This window comes from Salvelinus sp. IW2-2015, linkage group LG33 (genome assembly GCF_002910315.2).
Source record: "Salvelinus sp. IW2-2015 linkage group LG33, ASM291031v2, whole genome shotgun sequence".
NCBI lineage: Eukaryota > Metazoa > Chordata > Actinopteri > Salmoniformes > Salmonidae > Salvelinus > Salvelinus sp. IW2-2015.
In genome coordinates, this window is record NC_036872.1 from 37,941,843 (window position 1) to 37,964,565 (window position 22,723).

The 22,723-nt window shown below is 40.7% G+C and overlaps 2 protein-coding genes across 2 annotated transcripts in view; both read left to right on the forward strand.

The window, feature by feature from the left end:
* The first annotated feature begins 121 nt into the window (after positions 1-121).
* Positions 122-20,480, forward strand: LOC111957597 (soluble lamin-associated protein of 75 kDa-like). Its single transcript, XM_070436915.1, is given in 15 exon segments — positions 122-136; positions 5,170-5,266; positions 5,269-5,303; positions 8,758-8,857; positions 10,374-10,459; positions 10,734-10,905; positions 12,450-12,629; positions 12,780-12,902; positions 13,047-13,180; positions 16,513-16,543; positions 16,646-16,739; positions 16,863-16,983; positions 17,087-18,144; positions 19,572-19,689; positions 19,787-20,480. Coding segments are annotated over 15 exon segments (3,057 nt in total). The 3' UTR covers position 20,480.
* A 389-nt stretch (positions 20,481-20,869) lies between these two features.
* The window catches only part of LOC111957598 (axoneme-associated protein mst101(2)-like), a 28,846-nt gene continuing 26,992 nt past the window's right edge, over positions 20,870-22,723 (forward strand). Inside the window, exon 1 of the mRNA XM_070436916.1 lies at positions 20,870-21,220. Coding sequence (XP_070293017.1) covers positions 20,870-21,220 — 351 coding nt within the window. The remainder of the gene's footprint in view (positions 21,221-22,723) is intronic.

Below are 22,723 nucleotides of genomic sequence, written 5' to 3' on the forward strand. Positions count from 1 at the left end.
CGCATGCATTTTTAAAAACATATTTTCCTAATAGCACCGACTTTGCTGATAACGTCTTTATTGAGGAAAAATGTATTGACTATGACTGTGTAATGTGGTTTTCTCAACTAGCTATCTTAAGATGAATGCACTAACTGTAAGTCGCTCTGGATAAGAGAATCTGCTAAATGACAAAACTGTTTTAAAAAATGGTAATGTAAAGTGATTTGAGATGTTAGCCTACAATGTTAGCTTCGGAGGCAGTTTGGTGTGCCTCTAAGTCAGACAAACGTGTTCAACCTGTTCTTAGTATTGGTATGGTAATGGTTAATAGAGGCATATGACAGGTTACATTTTTGCTAATTATTATGTTTGTATGACTGACATGTTTTGTGTGCCATGACATTGGAGTGTGTGTGTGTGTGACTGTGTTTTTAGTCCACAGAGTAATTCCACCTCAAAAAGCACCAGAAAGAGGACTTCAACACCCACCATCTCAGATTCTTCTGAAACGGTTTCTGTATTTAGAAACAGAAGATTAACATTCCTGAAACATTATTTTGTTGAAAGATGATTTGAACACTGAGAAATTAAGCTAATTTAYTGCACCCAATTTGGCCATTTCAATTTATAGGATTCATACAATATTCAATAAATATAGTACTCAATATCTGATTTGGACCAAAACTCTTCTAAACAGTGATTAAGGAATCTAAATGAATGGTCAAAAGCCATCCAAGGACCCCAACATCCAGTATACATCATCAGTGCTTTATGTTTGACAAGTAGTATGAAGCTGCGGCTTGGAGTACTGTTTATTCRTACTATGTAATGTATTCTTAGTGAATTCGATTGTTTTTTTCCCCCCCTGTTCAGAGAAATTAGCCATTGAAGTAGCTTGCATTTTCCCCCATTAAATTAATGTTAAAGTACCAGGTTTTGCCCACTAGATGTTACTGTTCCTGCTACTGCCACACCCTTTTATCAATTTTTCTGGTCTCTTGCATTTATTCAATGGATCACAACATTTTCTTTACAACTTTGGGTAGAAAACCAATAGCTTTTGCTTTTAATGAAAATAAATTGTGTGGTTATCCTCAAGTCAAGCCTCAAGTCCTCCATGAAAGCAATTKAGTTTTTCCTTCTCTTAGCAGCTAATGCTTCAAGCCATCTGACCTTGAAGAGTCTAACAAATGGCAGCTCTCTGAGAGGGCTATCCCTATGGTGCAATGAAGACTTTTCCTACAAGCCCAAACAAATAYATTGAGAAATGGACTAGTGACTGTTGCATGGCAGTTTTCTGTTTGTCAATAAAASTATTAAAACACCTCTTTTATATGTCGTGCGATTAGTGTAATTTACCATCAAACCCAACCCAATACCATTACCATTGTAAAACACTATACAGTATGTGCTTTGGACTTTTACAATTGAAGACCTTTAGAGACCRTAACATTGAAACCATTATAACTGCTKTAGCCTAATGATTTGCTTGTTCACCAGGAATGGTCTAATCCAGACCTTTTTTTTTAAAGGGAATAAATCATAAACACAGGGGCCATTTCCTGGACTAAGATATAACCTAAGAGAAGGACAAACTGCTTTGGTTTCATGGAGGACTGGCTTGAATTGTGAGAATGACATTATTATTTTCAACATGAGCTAAAGCGATTTGTTTTTTTTTACCCAAAGTTGTAAAGAAAATGTTGTGCTCATGAGACAAGCAACATTGATAAAAGGGTGTGGCAGTAGCAGCAACAGCATCTAGTGGGCAAAACCTAGTACTTTAAGGCCMGKCAACACACACTCATAGGGCAATTTTTCCCCTTAATCAAATAATAATCACATTTTACCAGTTTAATGTAGACCAAAATATAATACTTTTTTGGATTAAACATTTTATGAAATATTTTATTACAACATGCAAATGAGGCAATAGCTCATTAAATATGCACATATTTGCATATCGCACAAATACATTTTTCTGGACACTGGATGAAGTCAGCCTAAATATTTTGGTTGCATTTTGTCCAGAGCAGATTGTGGATAAATACTTTTAAAATCTTTCTATTTGTAAAATAAGAAATATTTTTTTCCCCCCAAATAAAATGTTATCTACAGTGCCTTCAGAAAGTATGCACACCCCTTGAATTTGTCCACATTTTGTTGTGTTACAGCCTCAATTTAAAATGGTTTAAATAGAGATTATTTGTCACTGGCTTACACACAATACTCCATAATGCCAAAGTGGAATTATGTTTATCAAATTTTTTACTAACGAATTAAAAATGAAAAGCTGATATATCTTGAGTCAATAAGTATGGCCTTTGTCATGACAARCCTAAATAAATTCATTAGTAAAAATGTGCTTCACAAGTCATAAGTTGCATGCACTCACYTTGTGTGCAATAATAGTGTTTAACATAATTTCTGAATGACTGCCTCTTCTCTGTATCTAACACATACAATTATCTGCAAGGTCAGATAACCAGTTATTAAATGCAAGGGTTTTAAATACTTTTTCCAACCTACACTGTGAATGCTTAAATTAGGTATTCAATATAGACAAGAAAAATACAATTATTTGTGTGTTATTAGTTTAAGCGGGCTGTGTTTGTCTGGAAAGATCAGATCAAGAGGAAGATCAGATCAAATTGTATGACTAATTTATGCAGAAATTCCAAAGGGTTCACATACTTTTATTTGCCACTATGTAAATGTACTGTGTGTAAATTAGATATCTAGACCCAATCTCTTCAAAGAACGTTACTAAACATAGTCCAGTTTTTAACATTCTCTATGAAATGGTCTTGTAATTTATGTGTAATTTAATGTTATTTAATGAGTTTTGAAATTATTGCTGGATTTTAAAGGGGTTAAAATTTATGAAAATGTTGATGACGGTAGTATGACAAACTAAAGAAAATATACATTTTCATAAAGTTTTTGAAATGTTAAAATTCTATCGGTAAAAATGTTATTTCAGGCTGTTTTGCCTGGTCTAAAAACGAATTTATGGGGGAAATGTAAGCTGCATCAATGGCTAATTTCTCTGAACAGGAGGGGAAAAACATCACGTAATTCACTGAGAATACATTACATAGTATGAATAAACAATATTCAAATAAAACATTACAAAACCTGGCCAGATCATTTAAAGTCATCAGTCTCAAGTCAAAGTCAAGTCCCGAGTGTTGAGGCTCCAAGTCCAAGTCAAGTCTCAAGTTATTTTATTTTCTATCCAGTCTCAAATCATCAAATTTGTGACTTGAGTCAGACTCAAGTCCAAGTCAATGTGACTCTAGTATCTACTGTCTATTTACTTTCTCTTCTGTTGTCTATATGAAGCTGAAATGACCTTGACCGCTCTTTAGTTGGACACACACACACACACGTAAGCATGAAAGATCAAAGCAGGATTATTGGTATTTGTTGTGACAAGTGGATTAGATTCGATGACAATGACAGCTCAGTAGAAGAGTAATCTCCTCCTTCCCTGCGTAGATGAAACCACGCTAGTCTCGACTATTGTTTGAATGTACTGTATATACAATATACAAACTGAATGATCAAGGCTGGTGGTAGAGATATGTTTTCTTTGTTTGAAAATGCTATTGTCCTAATAACGTAATCTACTTTGGGCTGTTCAGATGGTCATGAGAAATTCATTAGACTAATATGATTATTATGATAGACTTCAATAGACTAATGTAATCAAATAAATAGATAACAGTGCATCATTTAATTACAAAATAGAATCTTATAATATACAAATGTTAGAGGATACACAGATGACTGCATTCCTTTTGTTGTGAAAGTCCCAAAACTGCAGTCACTTTCTGAAGATCTGTCACAGTCTTGTCTGCGAACTGCTAGTCAACAAGTAGTAAGAATTCAACTATCAGCTTGTTGGAGCTACATCAGCTCATCCACCAATGGCCTACYTGATTCTCTTGCATTTTGGGAGATGTTGTTTTTAGAACCACTAAGAACCGCTCTGTAGTCTGTAAGTGTACACTGAGTGTACAAAACATTAGGAACTATTTCCTAATATTTAGTTGCACTCCATTTTRMCCTCAGAACAGCCTCAATTCATCGGGGCATGGACTATTTTATTTTGTATTTATTTAACCTTTATTTAAATAGGCAAGTCAGTTAAAGAACAAATTCTTATTTACAATGACGGCCTACCAAAAGGCAAAAGGCCTCCWGCAGGGACGGGGGCTGGGATTAAATAAATAAATAWATATAAGACAAAACACACATCACGACAAGAGAGACAACACAATACTACATAAAGAGAGACCTAAGGCAACAACATAGCAAGGCAGCAACACAACATGACAACAACATGGTAGCAACACAACATGACAACAACATGGTAGGCAGCACACATGGTACAAACATTATTTGGGCACGACAACAGCACAAAGGGCAAGAAGCAGGACAGAACACAATCATAACACAAAGCAGCACAACTGTCAGTAAGACTGTCCATGATTGAGTCTTTGAATGAAGAGACTGAGATAAAACTGTCCAGTTTGAGTGTTTGTTGCAGCTCGTTCCAGTCGCTAGCTGCAGCGAACTGAAAAGAGGAGTGACCAGGGATGCCTGTGCTTTGGGGACTACAAGGTGTCGAAAGCTTCCACAGTTGTCAAGTTGGCTGGATGTCCTTTGGGTGGTGGACCTTTCTTGATACACACGGGGAAACTGTTGAGCTTGAAAACCCAGCACGTGTTGCAGTGTTCAAAAACTTCTTTAACCTGTTCCCTCCCTTCATCTACACTGATTCTGAAGTGGATTTAACAAGTGACATCAATAAGGGATCATAGCTTTACTTGGATTCATCTGGTCAGGCTATGTCATGGAAAGAGCATGTTTTGCACACTGTCTAGTTTATGCCTGCAGGGATGGAGGCAGGTCACGTCAATGATTCCCTGTACTGCTGGTACCATTAGAGCTGCATGTCAATCTGAAACTTGCATATATGAAAAGGGCTTATTGCTCAGACAAACATTTGAACTAGTGTACTCCCAAAATAAGCATCATGTCTGTGTCACTGCCCTTTTTCAAAGTCCCAGTCCCATGACAATGACACGTCACATGTGAAATGTAGGATTATATAAAGAGAAAAAATATGTGTGTGTCTACACACTGCTTGTCTGTGAACTGAGTGCTCTGTTCCTGTAGGGATGGAGTCCTGTGGATGGCCTGGTCAGCGTGAGCCAAGAGATCCTGGAGAGATCAGCCCAGGACTACATGAACAGCCTCCTCCACAGCCCCCTTGACTCACCACAAACCTCACCCTCGCAAACAACACACAGGTAAATATCAAATCAAATTGTATTGGTCACATACACATGGATAGCAGATGTTAATGCGAGTGTAGCGCGAATGTTTGTGCTTCTAGTTCCGACATGCAGTAATATCTAACAAGTAATCTAACCTAACAATTTCACAACAACTACCTTATACACACATATTAAAAGGGGTGAATGAGAATATGTACATATAAATATATGGATGAGCGATGGCCGAGCGGCATAGGCAAGGTGCAATAGATTTTATATATATATATATATATATAATATATATATATATATATATATATATATATATATATATATATATATATATATATATATATATGATATATATATATATATATATATATATATATATATGATATATATATATAATGATATAGTATAATGATATGATAATGTAAGATATGTAAACATTATAAGGTGGCATTATTTAAGTGATAGTGACCTTTTGTTAAAGTGGCCAGTGATTGGGTCTCCATGTAGGCAGCAGCCTCTCTGAGTTAGTGATGGCTGTTTAGCAGTCTGATGGCCTTGAGATAGAAGCTGTTCTTCAGTCTCTATCCTCATCTGTCACACTCTAAACAGGTAATAACCCTCACTCTGTCACACTCTACACAAATAAACCCTCACTCTGCCACACTCTACACAAATAGACCTCACTCTGCCACACTCTAACAAATAAACCTCACTCTGCCACACTCTACACAAAATACCACCATCTGCACACTACACCAAATAGCCTCACTCTGCCACTCAAACAAATAGACCTCACTCTGCACACTCTACACAAATAGACCCTCACTCTGCACACTCTACACAATATAGACCTCACTCTGCCACACTCTACACAATAGACCCTCATCTGCCACACTCTAACAAATAGACCCTCACTCTGCCACATCTACACAAATAGACCCTCACTCTGCCACACTCTACACAAATAGACCTCACTCTGTCACACTCTACACAAAATAGACCCTCACTCTGTACACTCTACACAGGTAATAAACCCTCACTCTGTCCACACTCTACAGTACACAGTAAATAACTCACTCTGTCACACTCTACACAGGTAATAAACCTCACTCTGTCACAACTCTACACAGGTAAATAAACCCTCACCTCTGTCACACTCTACACAGGTAAATAAACCCTCACTCTGTCACACTCTACACAGGTAAATAGCCTCACTCTGTCACACTCTACACAAATAAAACCTCACTCTGTCACACTCTAACAAATAGACCTCACTCTGCCACACTCTACCAAATAAACCTCACTCTGTAATCTAAACAACAGGTAAATAACAATTGAAACAGATAAAATAACTGTGTAAAGTTTGACATGTGTTACAGTTAAAGCTAGCTAGCTAACAATTCCATGGCCACAACAAAGTAATGTGCTGTGGGTGAGACGCTTGGATCCAGTGCTGCATAACATCAAAKCAAATTTATTTATAAAGCCSTTTTTACATCAGCCGWTGTCACAAAGTGCTGTACAGAAACCCAGCCTAAAACCCCAAACAGCAAGCAATGCAGATGTAGAAGCAYGGTGGCTTGGAAAAACTCCCTAGAAAGGCMRGAACSTAGGAAGAAACCTAGAGAGGAACCAGGCTCTGAGGGGTGGCCAGTMCTCTTCTGGCTGTGCCGGGTGGAGATTATAACATGCATAGATAACGTGCATAGATGACCAGCAGGGTTAAATAATAATAATCACAGTGGTTGTAGAGGGTGCAACAGGTCAGCACCTCAGGAGTAAATGTCAGTTGGCTTTTCTTAGCTGATTAGACAGCAGGTGCGGTAGAGAGAGAGAGAGAGTCGAAAACAACAGGTCTGGGACAGGTAGCACGTCCGGTGAACAGGTCAGGGTTCCGTAGCTGCAGGCAGAACAGTTGAAACTGGAGCAGCAGCACGACCAGGTGGATTGGGGACAACAAGGAGTCATCAGGCCAGGTAGTCCTGAGGCGTGGTCCTAGGGCTCAGGTCCTCCTCCGAGAGAGAGACAGAGATAATTAGAGGGAGCATACTTAAATTCACACAGGACACTGGATAAGACAGGAGAWATACTCCAGATAGAACAGACTGACCCTAGCCCMCCGACACRAAYTAYTGCAGCATAAATACTGGAGGCTGAGACAGGAGGGGTTGGGGGACACTGTGGCCCCGTCCGACGATAACCCCGGACAGGGCCAACCAAGCAGGATATAACCCCACCCACTTTTCCAAGGCACAGCCCCCACACCACTAGAGGGATATCTTCAAAACACCAACTTACTACCGAGACAAGGCCGAGTATAGCCCACGAAGATCTCCCCCACGGCACGAACCCGAGGGGGGCGCCAACCCGGACAGGAAGATCACGTCAGTGACTCAACCCACTCAAGTGATGCACCCCTCCTAGGGACGGCATGGAAGAGCACCAGTTAGCCAGTGACTCAGCCCCCGTAATAGAGTCAGAGGCAGAGAACCCCAGTGCAGAGATGGGAACCGGCCAGGCAGAGACGGCAAGGGCGGTTCGTCACTCCAGTGCCTTTCCGTTCACTTTCACACCCCTGGGCCAGACTACACTCAATCATAGGACCTACTGAAGAGATGAGTCTTCAATAAAGACTTAAAGGTTGAGACCAAGTCTGCGTCTCTCACATGGGTAGGAACACCATTCCATAAAAATGTAGCTCTATAGGAGAAAGCGCTGCTTCCAGCTGTTTACTTAGATATTCTAGGAACAATTAGGAGGCCTGCGTCTTGTGACCGTAGCGTACGTACGGCGGTGTGTACTGCAGGTAGGAGCAAGCCCATGTAATGCTTTGTAGGTTAGCAGTAAAACCTTGAAATCAGCCCTTGCCTTAACAGGAAGCCAGTGTAGAGAGGCTAGCACTGGAGTAATATGATCACATTTTTGGTTCTAGTCAAGTTTCTACCAGCCGTGTTTAGCACTAACTGAAGTTTATTTAGTGCTTTATCCGGGTAGCCGGGAAAGTGGAGCATTGCAGTAGTCTAATCTAGAAGTGACAAAAGCATTGGATTAATATTTCTGCATCATTTTTGGACAGAAAGTTTCTGATTTTTGCAATGTCMCGTAGATGGAAAAAAGCTGTCCTTGAAACAGTCTTGATATGTTCGTCAAAAGAGAGATCAGGGTCCAGAGTAACGCYGAGGTCCTTCACAGTTTTATTTGAGACGACTGTACAACCATCAAGGTTAATTGTCGGATCCAACAGAAGATCRCTTTGTTTCTTGGGACCATGTCCTCTGGGTTGTTGTGCTCTGGGTCAGTGTCTCACTGTTGTCTTGAAACCAGGGGAAACCAGCTGCAGACATTCAGGGACAGGAGTTGCTCTTTGGTCTGGCAAATATAATATGATATAATTCATATAATTTGAAATATTCTGTGACGTTGATACTATAAGCTAATGKTTGAACTTTGACCTTGTGCTCATGTCCTCTCCCAGGTGCCCATTGGTCTTTCCAATGTGGGTTTCGTTCCTCTATATGGAGACAACATGAGACAGAAAGTCCTCGCCCTGTTCTCCCAACAGGACCAGTTTACAGGTGACTGAGTGACTCTGTTTTATGGGAAAAGTGTTGCTGGTGTTGACACAAAATGGAGACGGCTCATGGTTAATCTGGGCTAGTTTAGTTTGAAACATGGTTTGTTCAAATCTTCTCTCCTAACAAATAATTGTGTAATGCCCCAATCTATGTTTTGTTTCTTCAGGAACAACATGCCTTATATATATATATATATATATATATATATATATATATATATATATATATATAGCCAGCTCCAAAATTATTGGCACCCTTGATATATAAGGAGGAGCAAAAATACTGCGCAAAATAGCCCCATAACATCAAAGCTCCATCACCATATTTTACAGTTGGTACGGAGACATTTTGTGCTTATCACATCCTTCTTTCAACGCCAAACCCACCACTGGTGTGTGTGGCCAAATAGCTAGATTTTCCTATCATCCAACAAAATGTAAACGCCTTGGGTGTTTGCTAAACGGCAATGGCAATTGGATCGGAACCATCGCTATGGTCAGATGACATGAAAWTAGAGCTCTTTGGCMATGCAYACCAGTGRTGGGTTTCACGTTGAAAGAAGGATGCATAGGCTGAAAATAACCACACTGCTTAATATGGTGGTGGATCTTTGMTGTTATGGGGCTATTTTGCTTCCACTGGTCCTGGGGCCTTCTATTAAGGTCAACAGYATCATGAACTTTACTCAGTACCAGGACATTTTAGTCAAAAACCTGGTTGCCTCTGCCAGGAGGCTGTAACTTGGCAACTTGGCAGCAAGTGGGTCTTCCAGTAATACAATAACCCCAAACAACACATATCAAAATCCACAAATAAATGGTTCATTGACCACAAAATCTACATTTGGCCATCTCAGTGTCCGGACTTGAACCCCATTGAAAACCTGTGGTTTGAACTGAAGAGGACAGTCTATAAGCGCAGACGAAGGATATCAAAGATCTGGAAAGATTCTGTATGGAGGAATGATCTAAGATCCCTCCCAATGTGTTCTCCAATCTGATAAAAAATGTTGTTGAAAAAGGCTCCTTGCAAGGTGAGGTATTGAAAGGTATTGAAAACAGTGGTGCCAATGAACTTGTTTAACCAAATCTCTTTTTCTGAGCAATTGCTTTTTTTTGCATACAATATAGCTCAGAMTTTTTATAATTTATTTTATACAGTCTTTTTTGCACATCTTTATCGAGGGTGCAAATAATTGTGGACCTGACTGTATTTACCAAATTTAATAGTTCAAAAAAATATATATAATAGTTTGTTATTTAACTAGTCAAGTCAGTTAAGAACAAATTCTTATTGAGTGGTAATGAAATATAAGGAACRGTGGGTTAACTKYCTTGTTCAGGGGCAGAACGACAGATTTTTACCTTGTCAGCTCAGGGATTTGATCTAGCAACCTTTCGGTTACTGGCCCAACRCTCTAACCACTAGGCTACCTACCGCCCCCAAATGTTTAAAAGGAGTTTATATATAGTTGATATGTTGTATTTATCTACTGTTTTTGTCTGTTTTCTCTTAGCGGTGGGGCTGTACCTGTTGGATCAATGGTGGTCATTGGAGAATATCTTAAAAACAGCAGACTCTGCCAAAGATGGAGCTGTGGAGGTATGATTAGTTGTCTCTAATTTGAAAACAAAATGACTGCTGTTTGTGGGAATTAGACCACCCGGTTATAGAGATATACAAAATAGCACGTGCATCAGTTTTCACTATTGTTGTAAAAGTTATTATACAATTATAACAAAGTTAAATAGTTTGAAAATAAGATGCAATCAGGATAGCTCAAAGATACAATTTTGTGGGTTTATTTGATTATATCTTATTGGAGAATGTGACAGTATGAGTCAGTGAATGTGTTTTTCTGTGTGTTTGTCTTCAGGTGGAGACCATAGGGGAGCGGATAGTTCTGTACGTTTTGAACCGTGTGGTGTACAGAGCCAAGGAGATTAGTTCAGGCGAACTACCTTTCCTCTGCCACGGAGAGAACGACTACGCCAAGATCCTTTGGAAAGACGGACAGGCTGTCGGCTTCTACTCAGTCAAACCTTCAGGTACCAAACAGCTTTTATTGTTGTGAGKAACTAACCATTATCCACCTCCACTAAGTGGCACCTTTTTGGGTGATGCATGGCACCCATGTTAGGCTAGAATCCTCATCACATATGAGATATTGCGTGGTAGCGCTGAGGTTATGTGCTTTAAGTGTTAGTTATGGTGCTGTTAAATAAACTATGGTTGACCATTAATMATGAATTATTCAGATACTGAAGATCATATGTGTGCATTGTATAACACAGATAATGCTTAACTCACATATCCAATTTTCACTTCTCATAGATGTTTCTATGTATGTACTGTATGCAGGSATGTAGTGCAATTTGAGAATACATGRAGCTGGTAGAAATATTTCTGGAARATGTATTCTGATCATTTCTAAATAAATTATATTTCATTACCACTCAATTTCAATCAAAACCATAGAATGGCATACTAAATAGTGTAAATATCTAGGCTATAGCAGCCTATAGGTAGGTTTCTAAAACGTCTGTCTCAGAGATCACTTGCCCTACTCTCCGAGTGCTTAGCTTACAGAAACGTACCACACTCTATAGCGTATGCAGACAAACTGATTCCCTGCATGAACCTTATCATCACACCCACGAGATCTAGGATCCAAATTCACCGTGCGTCTGCCTTGACGTTCATAAAACTCCATGGACCCCCTCTTGTGCAGTGGAACCCAGAACAATATGTGACCCACACTGCATTCTGGGACAGGACACTTGGTTACGGTGCTGTCCTTTAACCACCATCATTTAAAGGGCGCTCAAATCGCTTAAAATAACCCTCAACGAGTTCTGCTGCCTACGTCTAATAGTCCTACTCATCACTTATTATTATTATTATTATTATTATTATTATTATTACAAATAGAAGATGATCACTTCTTACAATGGTGCTCCTTTAGTAAAGTTTAAAGCTGAATTAATATCTCACAAGATCACATAATGATTCATTAGTTGGCCTATTTTCCATAACAGAACCACATATAATAATAGTAGGCTATAACATGTTACACCAAAAACATGTATTATTTGAAGCTGAATAGTATAAAAAATGTCATTCTCATGTGGCCAAAACTCAATAGCGTACAACACTAAGCAGGCCTATGTGGCCTGTGTTTTGATTGGAACTGAATAGGTCWACAAGAAAAGTGAATSATTTTCACCGGTAAAAMGTGAAGAATTATCATTCACAATTGACAGTGATGACGGCCTATTTTGAAATGAGGTATGCCTAACTTGGTGTTTTGAGGGTATTMAAAATATAACATTTTCTTCTGGCAATCGGTGTGGGAATAGAAAGAGGTTGCAATGGGAGGATGCATTTTGTGCATAGACCTATTCTATAATGATATTCAATAGGTTACATCTGTCGGTACAAGCTTTGATGACAATTGAGAAATGACAATTTTTTTAAACTAAAGGCCCCCTCACCTAAAAAAAAAGAACACTACACCACTGACTGTATGTATGCTGTCTATAATGTATGTCTGGCTATCTTGACATCTCATCTCCATTTGTTTTCCCTATAGGCAGCTTGTGCAGTTCCTTCTTAACCCAATGCTATCACATTCCTGTCATGGATTCCATATTCGTCAGGAAGTGTCACCGTGGMAACGGTCTGGGTCTTCAGATGCTGGAGAACTTTGTTGACAGTTTCAAAGAGGAATACCTTGGGTTGAGATACCCCCTTTCAAAAGCTATGTACAAAGGTAATCATCAACCTTTTTTACTAGTTGTTCACACAGAGAAATGCAAGGGTAGTTGAAAGATCTCAAAACTTCCCAGATTTCCCTAACTTGCGGCCATCAGCCTACAGTACAAGTCCACTTTCCTAACAACTGCTCCTTATTGTTCTCCAGTGTGTGGGAAGTATCTGAGCCTGTACCCAGCCCACAGAGACCTACTGTGGGAAGTGGAGAGTGTTGGAGGACCCAGCCAGAGGACCAACATAGCCAACAAGATCCAGGCCATGGCCATGAGCAGTATGTTTATCACAGATTTAAAATGGAAGATGTGCACGTCCCCTAAGTGTCTTGATTTCTGTATTTAGGTGGCTAGATTGACTCCTCATTATATGCCTTAAACATAGACAATTCTCAATAAAACAATGTAATTTCTTCCCTCAGCCTCATCCAAGAACCTGTCTTTTACGGAGCACTCTGTAGTGAACCGTGACGTGGTTGAAAACGAGGTGGTTATGGAGGAAGTGACTTCACACTTACAGGAACAGGAAGCCATGGAGTACACCGTTGAAATTGTGGTATGTTTTATAAATCTAACAATAGATTTAAGGTAAATAAGTAGGGCTGGGGATGCACGGACCGGTTTGGGTTTTCACTTTAACTTCTATAATGTTATTTCAATGTTTAGTCTGTTAAATGTGATATGCAACTCCAGCGTGTGTAATATCAGTTTTTATAGTTTACTCCGTTTGCTACTTGAGTCGTCTTTCTCCGTCTTCTCCTGCTGCATGCCACTTCCCACACCAAGCCCCGCCCCGCCCCCTGTCCTGCACCCTGTCACTCAAGGAGAGAACAGTTGCTCGACCATGGAGTCCCAAGCACCTCCTTGCAGTTCACTATGCAGTGCAGTCAGTGTGCATGGTCAGAGAGATGCAACAAGATGTTGGTGACATGTGTTCAAGCACCTCCTTGCAGTGCAGTCAGTCTGCATGGCCAGATAGATGCAACAAAATGTTGGTGACATGTGTTCTATAATTACACTATTAATTTGTGTTTATTTACTGCTAGTTTGTCTTTTGTTAGCAAGTTGTGTCTAAAATAAATATAAATATATAAAAATATAAAATAAATATAAATATATAAATATAATGCTAACTGCTAATTAGCTGGCTAGCAAGCTTGCTAAATGTACTTAGTCAGAGCAAACACAGCTATCTAATACAGCCTTGTACCAACGCTGGTGTAGGCATAGATACGCATTTTGTTTATACAACAGTGTCTTCTATGTCAAAGAGGAATAGGCAAAGCATGAAAATGTTAGCTAGCTACATGAGGTAAGAAAACAAAATGTAATGCAACATCTAATTAGGGTCATGTGGAAACACAGACCAACAATTTGGTTCATACCATGTCAAGAATTCCTCCCTGGCTTATTCATTCGTTGTCATGTCAAACAACAATGTATTCAAGGTGCTCCCCACTATATTCAAACTCTAGAATTAGAATAATCGCTCTATTTCCAACAGTTCACAATTACCTAGGCCTATATTTGTTTGCCCATATCATGCAGTGCTGTGTGGCACAGTGTGGAAATGATAACAAAAGTGCACGAAATGTAGAAATTCGTGAAAATGCTTCTTTTTTTTTGTTTGAAGTTGGATTGAACAGTATAATACAAAACAGAAAGGAGAAAGCCAGATTGAAATCACATAATGATTCTGTTGCCACCCTAGGATCATGAACTGCTCACTACAGACCGGGATCAAACCCCGGTCTATAGTGACGCCTCAAGCACTGCAAGGCAGTGCCTTTGCCCCAGAAGCATTGAACTGCAGGGTACTATCTCATCATATGAAGGAATGTGCCTACCTGATCTTGGGTACACAGTGAACAGTGGGAGTTGGGGCCAATTTCATCATAAAACATTTCCTTGATGTTAAATACAGCCTGTGAGCAAATTTAAAATGTATATGTTGATGGTTTGGATTACGGGATGCCAAGGTCATGTTTTTCCAGATTCTGTTCCAGTTGAAGGGTTATTCAGATTCAATTAGATATGTGGACCATATTGTTTTAATGGCTCGCTCAGAATATGAGCAAATACAAAAGTTGTTTATATATTATAGTGATCASTCCTTTCGGGAGCCCAGATAGTTTATTTATAAATCCCATCTTTGGATGGTTTGGTAGTTGGGTTTCCAAAGAGACAGCATAGCTGACTTAAGTTGTAAATATAGAAAAAAGAAGTTGCCTGGTAATGTGTATGTATCTTTCAAATCTTGGAATGTTCTCAAATAGTTATTGTTCATGATATTGGTAAAGGACCATTGGGGGGATCCAAAAGTGTGACTGGAAATACAATTTAAAGTTTGGTGGACGATAGTCCCCCTACAGTACATCTTTCCCTCTTTGTAAATTTGTTCATTTTATCCGGGATTGTTTACCTTGTCATATAGATTTTTAACCCACACTGAATTTGATCCTAATAGCCAGATGGGGGAGCAATGGGAAGCATTGAACTACAGAAATTCAGTCGTGGCAATATATTCATTTTGACAATAGATATTCTGCCGGTTAAAGCAACTGGGATATTATTCCATCTACTGAGGTCGGATTCAATTGATTTGAAGAAAGAGATTAGKGCTGAGCGATATGGACATATCATATATCACAATATTTTTCACATTTTTGACAGTATGACGGTATTTTACAGTATTTTACTGTTGGAATCATGAAAATAGAATGATTGTTCTAATTCTATAGAAGCACATAGAATACATTGTTGTTTGACATGACAACGAAAAGAAAGAAAAKACAAACTAGCATCTGTAAGGAATGACGCTGGAGAAGAGAAGCAGGTACAGGGAGTCAACATTTATTCGGAACAGACATGAAMACAGGACAGGAATAGCGTCAGAACTGGGTAAAATACAGCCGTAAGACAATCGATGCAGCAGCGGGGAACAGAGCTGGGGAAGTGACGAATATAGGGGAGGTAATAAACAGGTGATTGAGTCCAGGTGAGTCCAAWAATTYGCTGATGGGCATAACGAGGGAAGGCAGGTGTGCGTAATGATGGTGGCAGGAGTGCGTAATGCAGGGCAGCTTGGCGCCCTCGAGCGCCAGGGGGGAAGAGCGTGAACAGGCGTCGTTGCGTCCATCTGACCATGCAGAGTGAACGGCAAGAAGGTACTCGTGACTCCGTGGTCGAACAACTTCTCTCCCTTGGAGTGACAGGAGGCAGGGCTTGGTGTGGTTTGTAGTGGCATGCAGCAGCAAGAGGGAGAGAGTGACACAAGTAGCAAATGGAGTAAAGTATAAAAGGGACATTATACGCACCATAGTTGTGTATCACATTTAACAAACCAAACATTCAACTACCGTTATAGAAGGTAAAGTAAAAACAACAGTTCCGTACCTCAACACTGGCATATAGTCAAATACAGCATAGCACCCTGCACCAGTAGAGATATAGTAAAATATGGTCTGCGTATAATGAGATGAAGTGTATCTGTACATTGGTGTTATTTCCTTTGATTGAGGAATTGCCTGGGCCAGGGGATAATAAGAATAGCAAAGGTGAAATTGGATCGCCTTTTCTGCTGCTTCTGGTGATTCTGAATGGAGCAGAGCAGATATGGCTTGTTATAACCATGGCTGAGGGATTGGCATATAGTATTTTAATCACCTTTTTTTTTTTACAAGACAGTTTACCCACCTTTTGGGGAAAAATGCATTGAAAGTTATAGGGAGCATACATTTTCTACTGCGACCGGCGATCCGAGTTGACCCACATATTTTTTTTGTACCACTACATCAATGTGTACAATGGAATTATGTTTTTCTTTCATAAAATGATACCTTTTTCACTCTTAACACATGGTCTACAATCACATTTCTCTGTTCATAGGAGGAAGTTACACTGGTCAGGGTGACAAAAGGCAAGTATSGGTTGATTCATTTACTGGATCTTCGCGATAACATACAAAATCTAACAATTAGACTTTTCTCTTCCTAACGCCAATTGTGGTGAATGTTTTCAGAGAATGAAGAAATGCCGGTTACAACCAGAGGAAGGAGCAGCGGCYTCAAACGCAAGAAGATGTTAGAGGAAAGCAAATCAGAGAAAGTCCTCAGGTAGCAGAGAATGTGAATATTGCTTTGTTTCAAATGTTGATGGAATACAGTAAAACACATGAACAGTTAAATAGATATTGCCTAAATGAAGGTAATTCACTTTGGCATGTCTGTGTTGTTTAGGATTGAGGATATTGAAGCAGAGGTGGAGACTCCCAAAGAGAAGCCAGTGGCAGAGCATCAGCAAGAGAATAAAGACGAAGTTGCTGCTGTTGCTGAATCCGACAAAGAGGAGTTRGCTGAGGTACAAATACGATTCGTAAACAATTMATCTTTGTTTTTCAAGTGTCCAGGAGTAAGGAGTCTTATTAAGTGACACACTCTCTTTAAAAAATGTTTTTGGACAGGATGTCATTGACACAGCCACGGAGGACACAGCAGTAGAGCCTGAGCTTGGAGAGGAGATTGGAGAGACTGTTACAACACGGACACTTCAGATTCAGAAAGCCACTGYGTTGCTGGTGGACCTGAAAGAAACCTTGCAACCACAAGTGGAGGTAGAAAATGTGGCCTCAGAGGTGGAGGAGATGGAGGCTCCAAAGGAGGTGGCAGAAACCGATGAAGAAACAGCCGAAGAAGAATCCTCTAATGAGGAAAAGAAAAGAAGAGAGAGACCAAGATCCACTCGTCTCATAAAACCTTTTGAGGCTGAGGAGGAGACAGTGAAAGAAGAGCAGCCAGCAGTTGAGAAACCTGCTGAGGTAAAGGAGAAGATCTCACCACCTGAAAAGGAAGTGGTAGCTCCAGTGRTAGAAACAAGAGTCCTGAAGAGAGGAAGAAAAAGTGTACCAGCCACCCAGACTCCAAAACGCAAGTCTACAAGAAGAGTCAAACAACCTGTGGAAGAGGAGAAGGAGGAAGAGGTGGCTGAGGAAGAAGTAAAGGCAGCTGTAGTGGAAGCCAAAGTTCTGAGAAGAGGAAGGAGATCTGCCCCTCCTGCCTCTGCCACACCTGGACGCAAATCCACTCCAACTGTTGTTGAAGCGGAAGAGGCAGAAAAAACGACAGAGGAGGAAGTAGACGACAAAGTCCAGGACAAAGCTGTTGAGGAAGAGAAGGCTGCAACAACAACAAGCCAAGAGGAAGAGGAAGTGGAAGCAGAAAGCATTGAGGAGGTTGTGGAAGTTCCTCCAGTTGTGGAAACTGGAGCTAAGAGGGGCAGGACAGTCGCAGCAGCCACACCCAAACGAAAGTCCTTACGAAGCAAGTCCTTTGTGGATTATAAGGAASAGGATGCAGAGGAGGAAAGAGGAAATGAATCCACAGTGGAAGAAGGGGAGGATAATGTAGTGGCAGAAGAGGCGAGCATAGTAGAGGAGGAAGAAAAAGAGGAATGGGACACGGTTGCTGTTGTTGAGGAGACGGAGAAGCAGCCTGAGGAACACAAATCAGAGAAAGTTATCAGGTAACAGAGAATGGGAATATTGCTTTGTTTCAAGTGTTTATGAAATACAGTAAAACATATGAAAAGTTAAATGCAGTGGTTTCAGAAAGTATTCATACCTGCTGACTTGTTCCACACATTCTTGTGTTACAGCCTAGATACAAAATTKATTAAATATATATTTTTTCTTACCCATCTACACATAATACCCCATAATGACAAAGTGAATAGATGTTTTTAGACATTTTAGCACATTTATTGAAAATGAWATACAGAAATATCTAATTTATATAAGTATTTACACCCCTGAGTCAATACATGTTGGAATCACCATTTGCAGTGATTACAGCTGTGAGTCTTTTTCTGGGTAAGTCTCTGAGAGCTTTGCATACCTGGATTCACAATATTTGCACATTGTGCTTTTAAAAATTCTTCAAGCTCTGTCAAAGTGGTTATTGATCATTGCTAGACAACCATTTTCAATTCTTGCTATATTTTTTCAAGCAGATTTAAGTCAAAAATGTAACTCGGCCACTCAAGAACATACACCTTTTTTCTTAGTAAGCAACTCCATTGTAGATTTTGCCTTGTGTTTTAGGTTATTGTCCTGCTGAATTAATCTCCCAGTATCTGGTGAAATGTAGACTAAACCAGGTTTTCCTCTAGGATTTTGCCTGTGCTTAGCCCCATTCATTTTTTWATCCTGAAAAACTCCCCAGTTCTTAACAATTATAACCATACCCATAACATGATTCAGCCACCACTTTGCTTGAAAATATGGAGAGTGGTAGTAATATGTTGTATTTGATTTGCCCCAAACATAACACTTTGTGTWGAGGACAAAAAGTKAATTGCTTTGCCACATTTTTTAAAGTATTACTTTAGTGCCTTGTTGCAAACAGAATATTTTTATTCTGTACCTGCTTCCTTAACAATGTTTATTACAGCAACAGGGGCAAAGGAACAGGACGGCAGGCAGGCTCAGGGTCAGGTCAGGCAGCGGTCGGTAATCCAGAGGTGGGGCAAAGGTACAGGACGGCTGGCAGGCAGGCTCAGGGTCAGGGCAGGCGGGTACAGGGTCAGGACAGGCAATGGTCAAAAACCAGGAGGATGAGATAAGAGATCGGGGAAAAGCAAGAGCTCACACAAAAACGCTGGTTGGGTTGACAAACAAGACGAACTGGCAACAGACAAACAGAGAACACAGGTATGAATACACAGGGGATAATGGGGAAGATGGGCGACACATGGAGGGGGTGGAGACAATCACAAAGACAGGTGAAACAGATCAGGGTGTGACAGTCAGTTAGGTTAGTGTTACCAAATTTAAATTGAGTCTGTAACACATCAACATGTTGGAAAAGTCAAGGGGTGTGAATACTTTCTGAAGGTACTGTAACTATTGCCTAAACTAAGGTCTTTCACTTTGGCATATCTGTATGGTTTAGGATTGAGGATATTGAAACCGAGGTGGAGACTCCCAAAGAGAAGCCAGTGGCAGAGCATCAGCAAGAGAATAAAGAAGTTGTTGCTGTTGCTGAATCTGACAAAAAGGAGTTAGCTGAGGTACAAATGTGATTCATACGATTCGTAAACAAGTGTCCAGGAGTAAGGAGTCTTAATAAGTGACACACTATCTTTTTCTTTTTCCAATAATTGACAGGATGTTGTTCACACAGCCACAGAGGACACAGCAGTAGAGCCTGAGCTTAGAGAGGAGATTGCAGAGACTGTTACAACACAGACACTCAAGCTTCAGAAGGCCATTGTGGTACTAGTGGACCTGAAGAAAACCTTGCAACCACAAGTGGAGGTAGAAAATGTGGCATCAGAGATAGAGGTGGAAGAAGAGGCTCCAAAGGAGGTGTCAGGAACCGAYGAAGACGAAAAAGAAACAGCCAAAGAACCCTCTAAGGAGGAAAAGAAAAGAAGAGGACGACCAAGATCCACTCATCTCAGAACACCTGTTGAGGCTGAGGAGGAGACAGTGAACGAGGAGCAGCCAGCAGTTGAGAAACCTGCTGAGGGAAAGGAGAAGATCTCACCACCTGAAGAGGAAGAGGCAGGTCCAGTGGTAGAAACAAGAGTCCTGAGGAGAGGAAGAAAAAGTATTCCAGCTACCCCGACTCCAAAACGCAAGTACACACCGGAAGAGGCAAACAACCCAAAGAGAGAGAAGGAAGGGGAGGAAGAGCCAGCTGAGGAAGATGAAGATGCACCGGTAGTGGAAACCATAGTTCTGAAGAGAGAGAGGGGCAGATTTTCTGCTCTTGCTCCTGCCAATCCCAGACGCAAATCCACACAAGCCTGCAAAGAACCTGAGGAAAGAGGAGGAGAAGGAAGGGGAGTTGGCTAAACCTGTTGAGGAAGCTTTGGAAGAAAATGTGGAGAAAGAGAAAGCAGTGGATGAAGCAGCAGCTGCAACATTGGAGAGTGTGGGGAAGGAAAAGGGGGCAGAGGAAGCAAGAACCTGAGGAAAGAGGAAAAGGTGGAGGAAGAGAAGGAAGGGAAACTGAAGCTGCAGCTGAAACTGTACCAGTGGAAGAGGAGAGTGTTGCAGAAGAAAAGGTGGTGGAGGGAGAAACAATTCAGGAAGAGGAAAGGTAGAGGAAGAAAAGGAGATTGCAGAAACTATTACAACACAGACACTCAAGCTTCAGAAAGCCACTGGCAGTGCTGGTGGACTTGAAAAAAACTGTGGCCTCAGAGATGGAGGAGGAGGCTCCAAACGAGGTGTCAGGAACCGATGAAGACGAAGAAGAGATCAAAGAAGACAGCCAAAGAACCCTCTAAGGAGGAAAAGAGAAAGAAGAGGACGACCAAGATCACTCATCTCAGAACACCTGTTGAGGCTGAGGAGGAGACGGTGAACGAGGAGCAGCCAGCAGTTGAGAAACCTGCTGAGGGAAAGGAGAAGATCTCACCACCTGAAGAGGAAGAGGCAGGTCCAGTGGTAGAAACAAGAGTCCTGAGGAGAGGAAGAAAAAAGTATTCCAGCTACCCCGACTCCAAAACGCAAGTACAACACGAAGAGGCAAACAACCAAAGAAGAGAAGGAAGGGAGGAAGAGCCAGCTGAGGAAGATGAAGATGCACCGGTAGTGGAACCATAGTTCTGAAGAGAGATGGGGGCAGATTTTCTGCTCTTTCTCTGCCAATCCAAGACCGGCAAATCCACACAAGCCTGCAAAGAACCTGAGGCTGAGGAGGAGACAGTGAACGAGGAGCAGCCAGCAGTTGAGAAATCTGCGAGGAAAAGGAGAAGATCTCACACCTGACGAGGAAGAGGCAGGTGGGGAAGAAGAAGAACTGGCACCAGTAGTGGAAGCAAAGTTTCTGAGGAGCGAAAGGACATCTGCCTCTCCTCCTGCCCCTGCTACACCTAGACGCAAAGCAATCCACACCAACTGTTGTTGAAGCGGAAGAGGCAGAAAAACCAGATGAAACAGAAGAGGAAGTAGATGACAAAGCCCAGGAAAAAGCTGTTCGAGGAAGAGAAAGCCACAACAACAAACCAGGAGGAAGAGGAAGTGGAAGCAGAAAGCATTGAGGAGGTTGTGAAAGTTCCTCCAGTTGAGGAAACTAGAGCTAAGAGGAGCAGGAAAAAAACAGTCGCAGCAGCCACACCCAACGAAAGTCCTTACGAAGCAAGTCCTTTGTGGATTATAAGGAACAAGATGCAGAGAGGAGGAAAACAGGAAATGAACCCACAGTGGAAGAGGGGAGGATAATGTAGAGGCAGAAGAGGCGAGTGTAGTAGAGGAGGAGGAAAGAAAAAGAGGAAGGCTTCCCGGTGACTGAGGTTGCTTTTGTCGAGGAGTCAGAGAAGCAGCCCGAGGAACACAAATCAGAGAAAGTCATCAGGTAACACAGAGAATGGGAATATTGCTTTTTTGTGTTCATAGCTATTTCAGTTAAATAGCTATTGTCTAATTTAAGATAATTCATTTTGGCATGTCTGTAATGGTTTAGGATTGAGGATATATTTCTGTGTGGTAAGGATCGAGGTGGAGACTCCCAAAGAAAAGCCAATGGCAGAGCATCAGCAAGAGAATAAAGAGGAGATGCTGCTGTTGCTGAATCCGACAAAGAGGAGTTAGCTGAGGTATGTATATACTGAATGGTGTGAACGTTTAAAACGTTCAACAGTTTCAACGAATTTGGATCCTTCTGAAACTTCTTAGGGCTGCAATCCCATTAACGGGTCGATATGACAACAGCCAGTGAAAGTGCAGGGCGCCAAATTCAAACAACAGAAATCTCATAATTAAAATTCCTCCTCAAACATACAACTATTTAATACCATTTTAAGGTAATCTTGTTGTTAATCCCACCACAGTGTCCGATTTCAAAAAAGCTTTACAGCGAAAGCACCACAAACGATTATGTTAGGTCACCGCCAAATCACAAAAAAAACACAACACACAAAAGCAGAAATAGAGATAAAATGAATCACTAACCTTGATGATCTTCATCAGATGACACTCATAGGACTTATGTTACACAATACATGTATGTTTTGTTCGGTAAGGGTTCATATTTATATAAAAAAATCTCAGTATACATTGACGCGTTATGTTCAGTAGTTCCAAAAACATCAG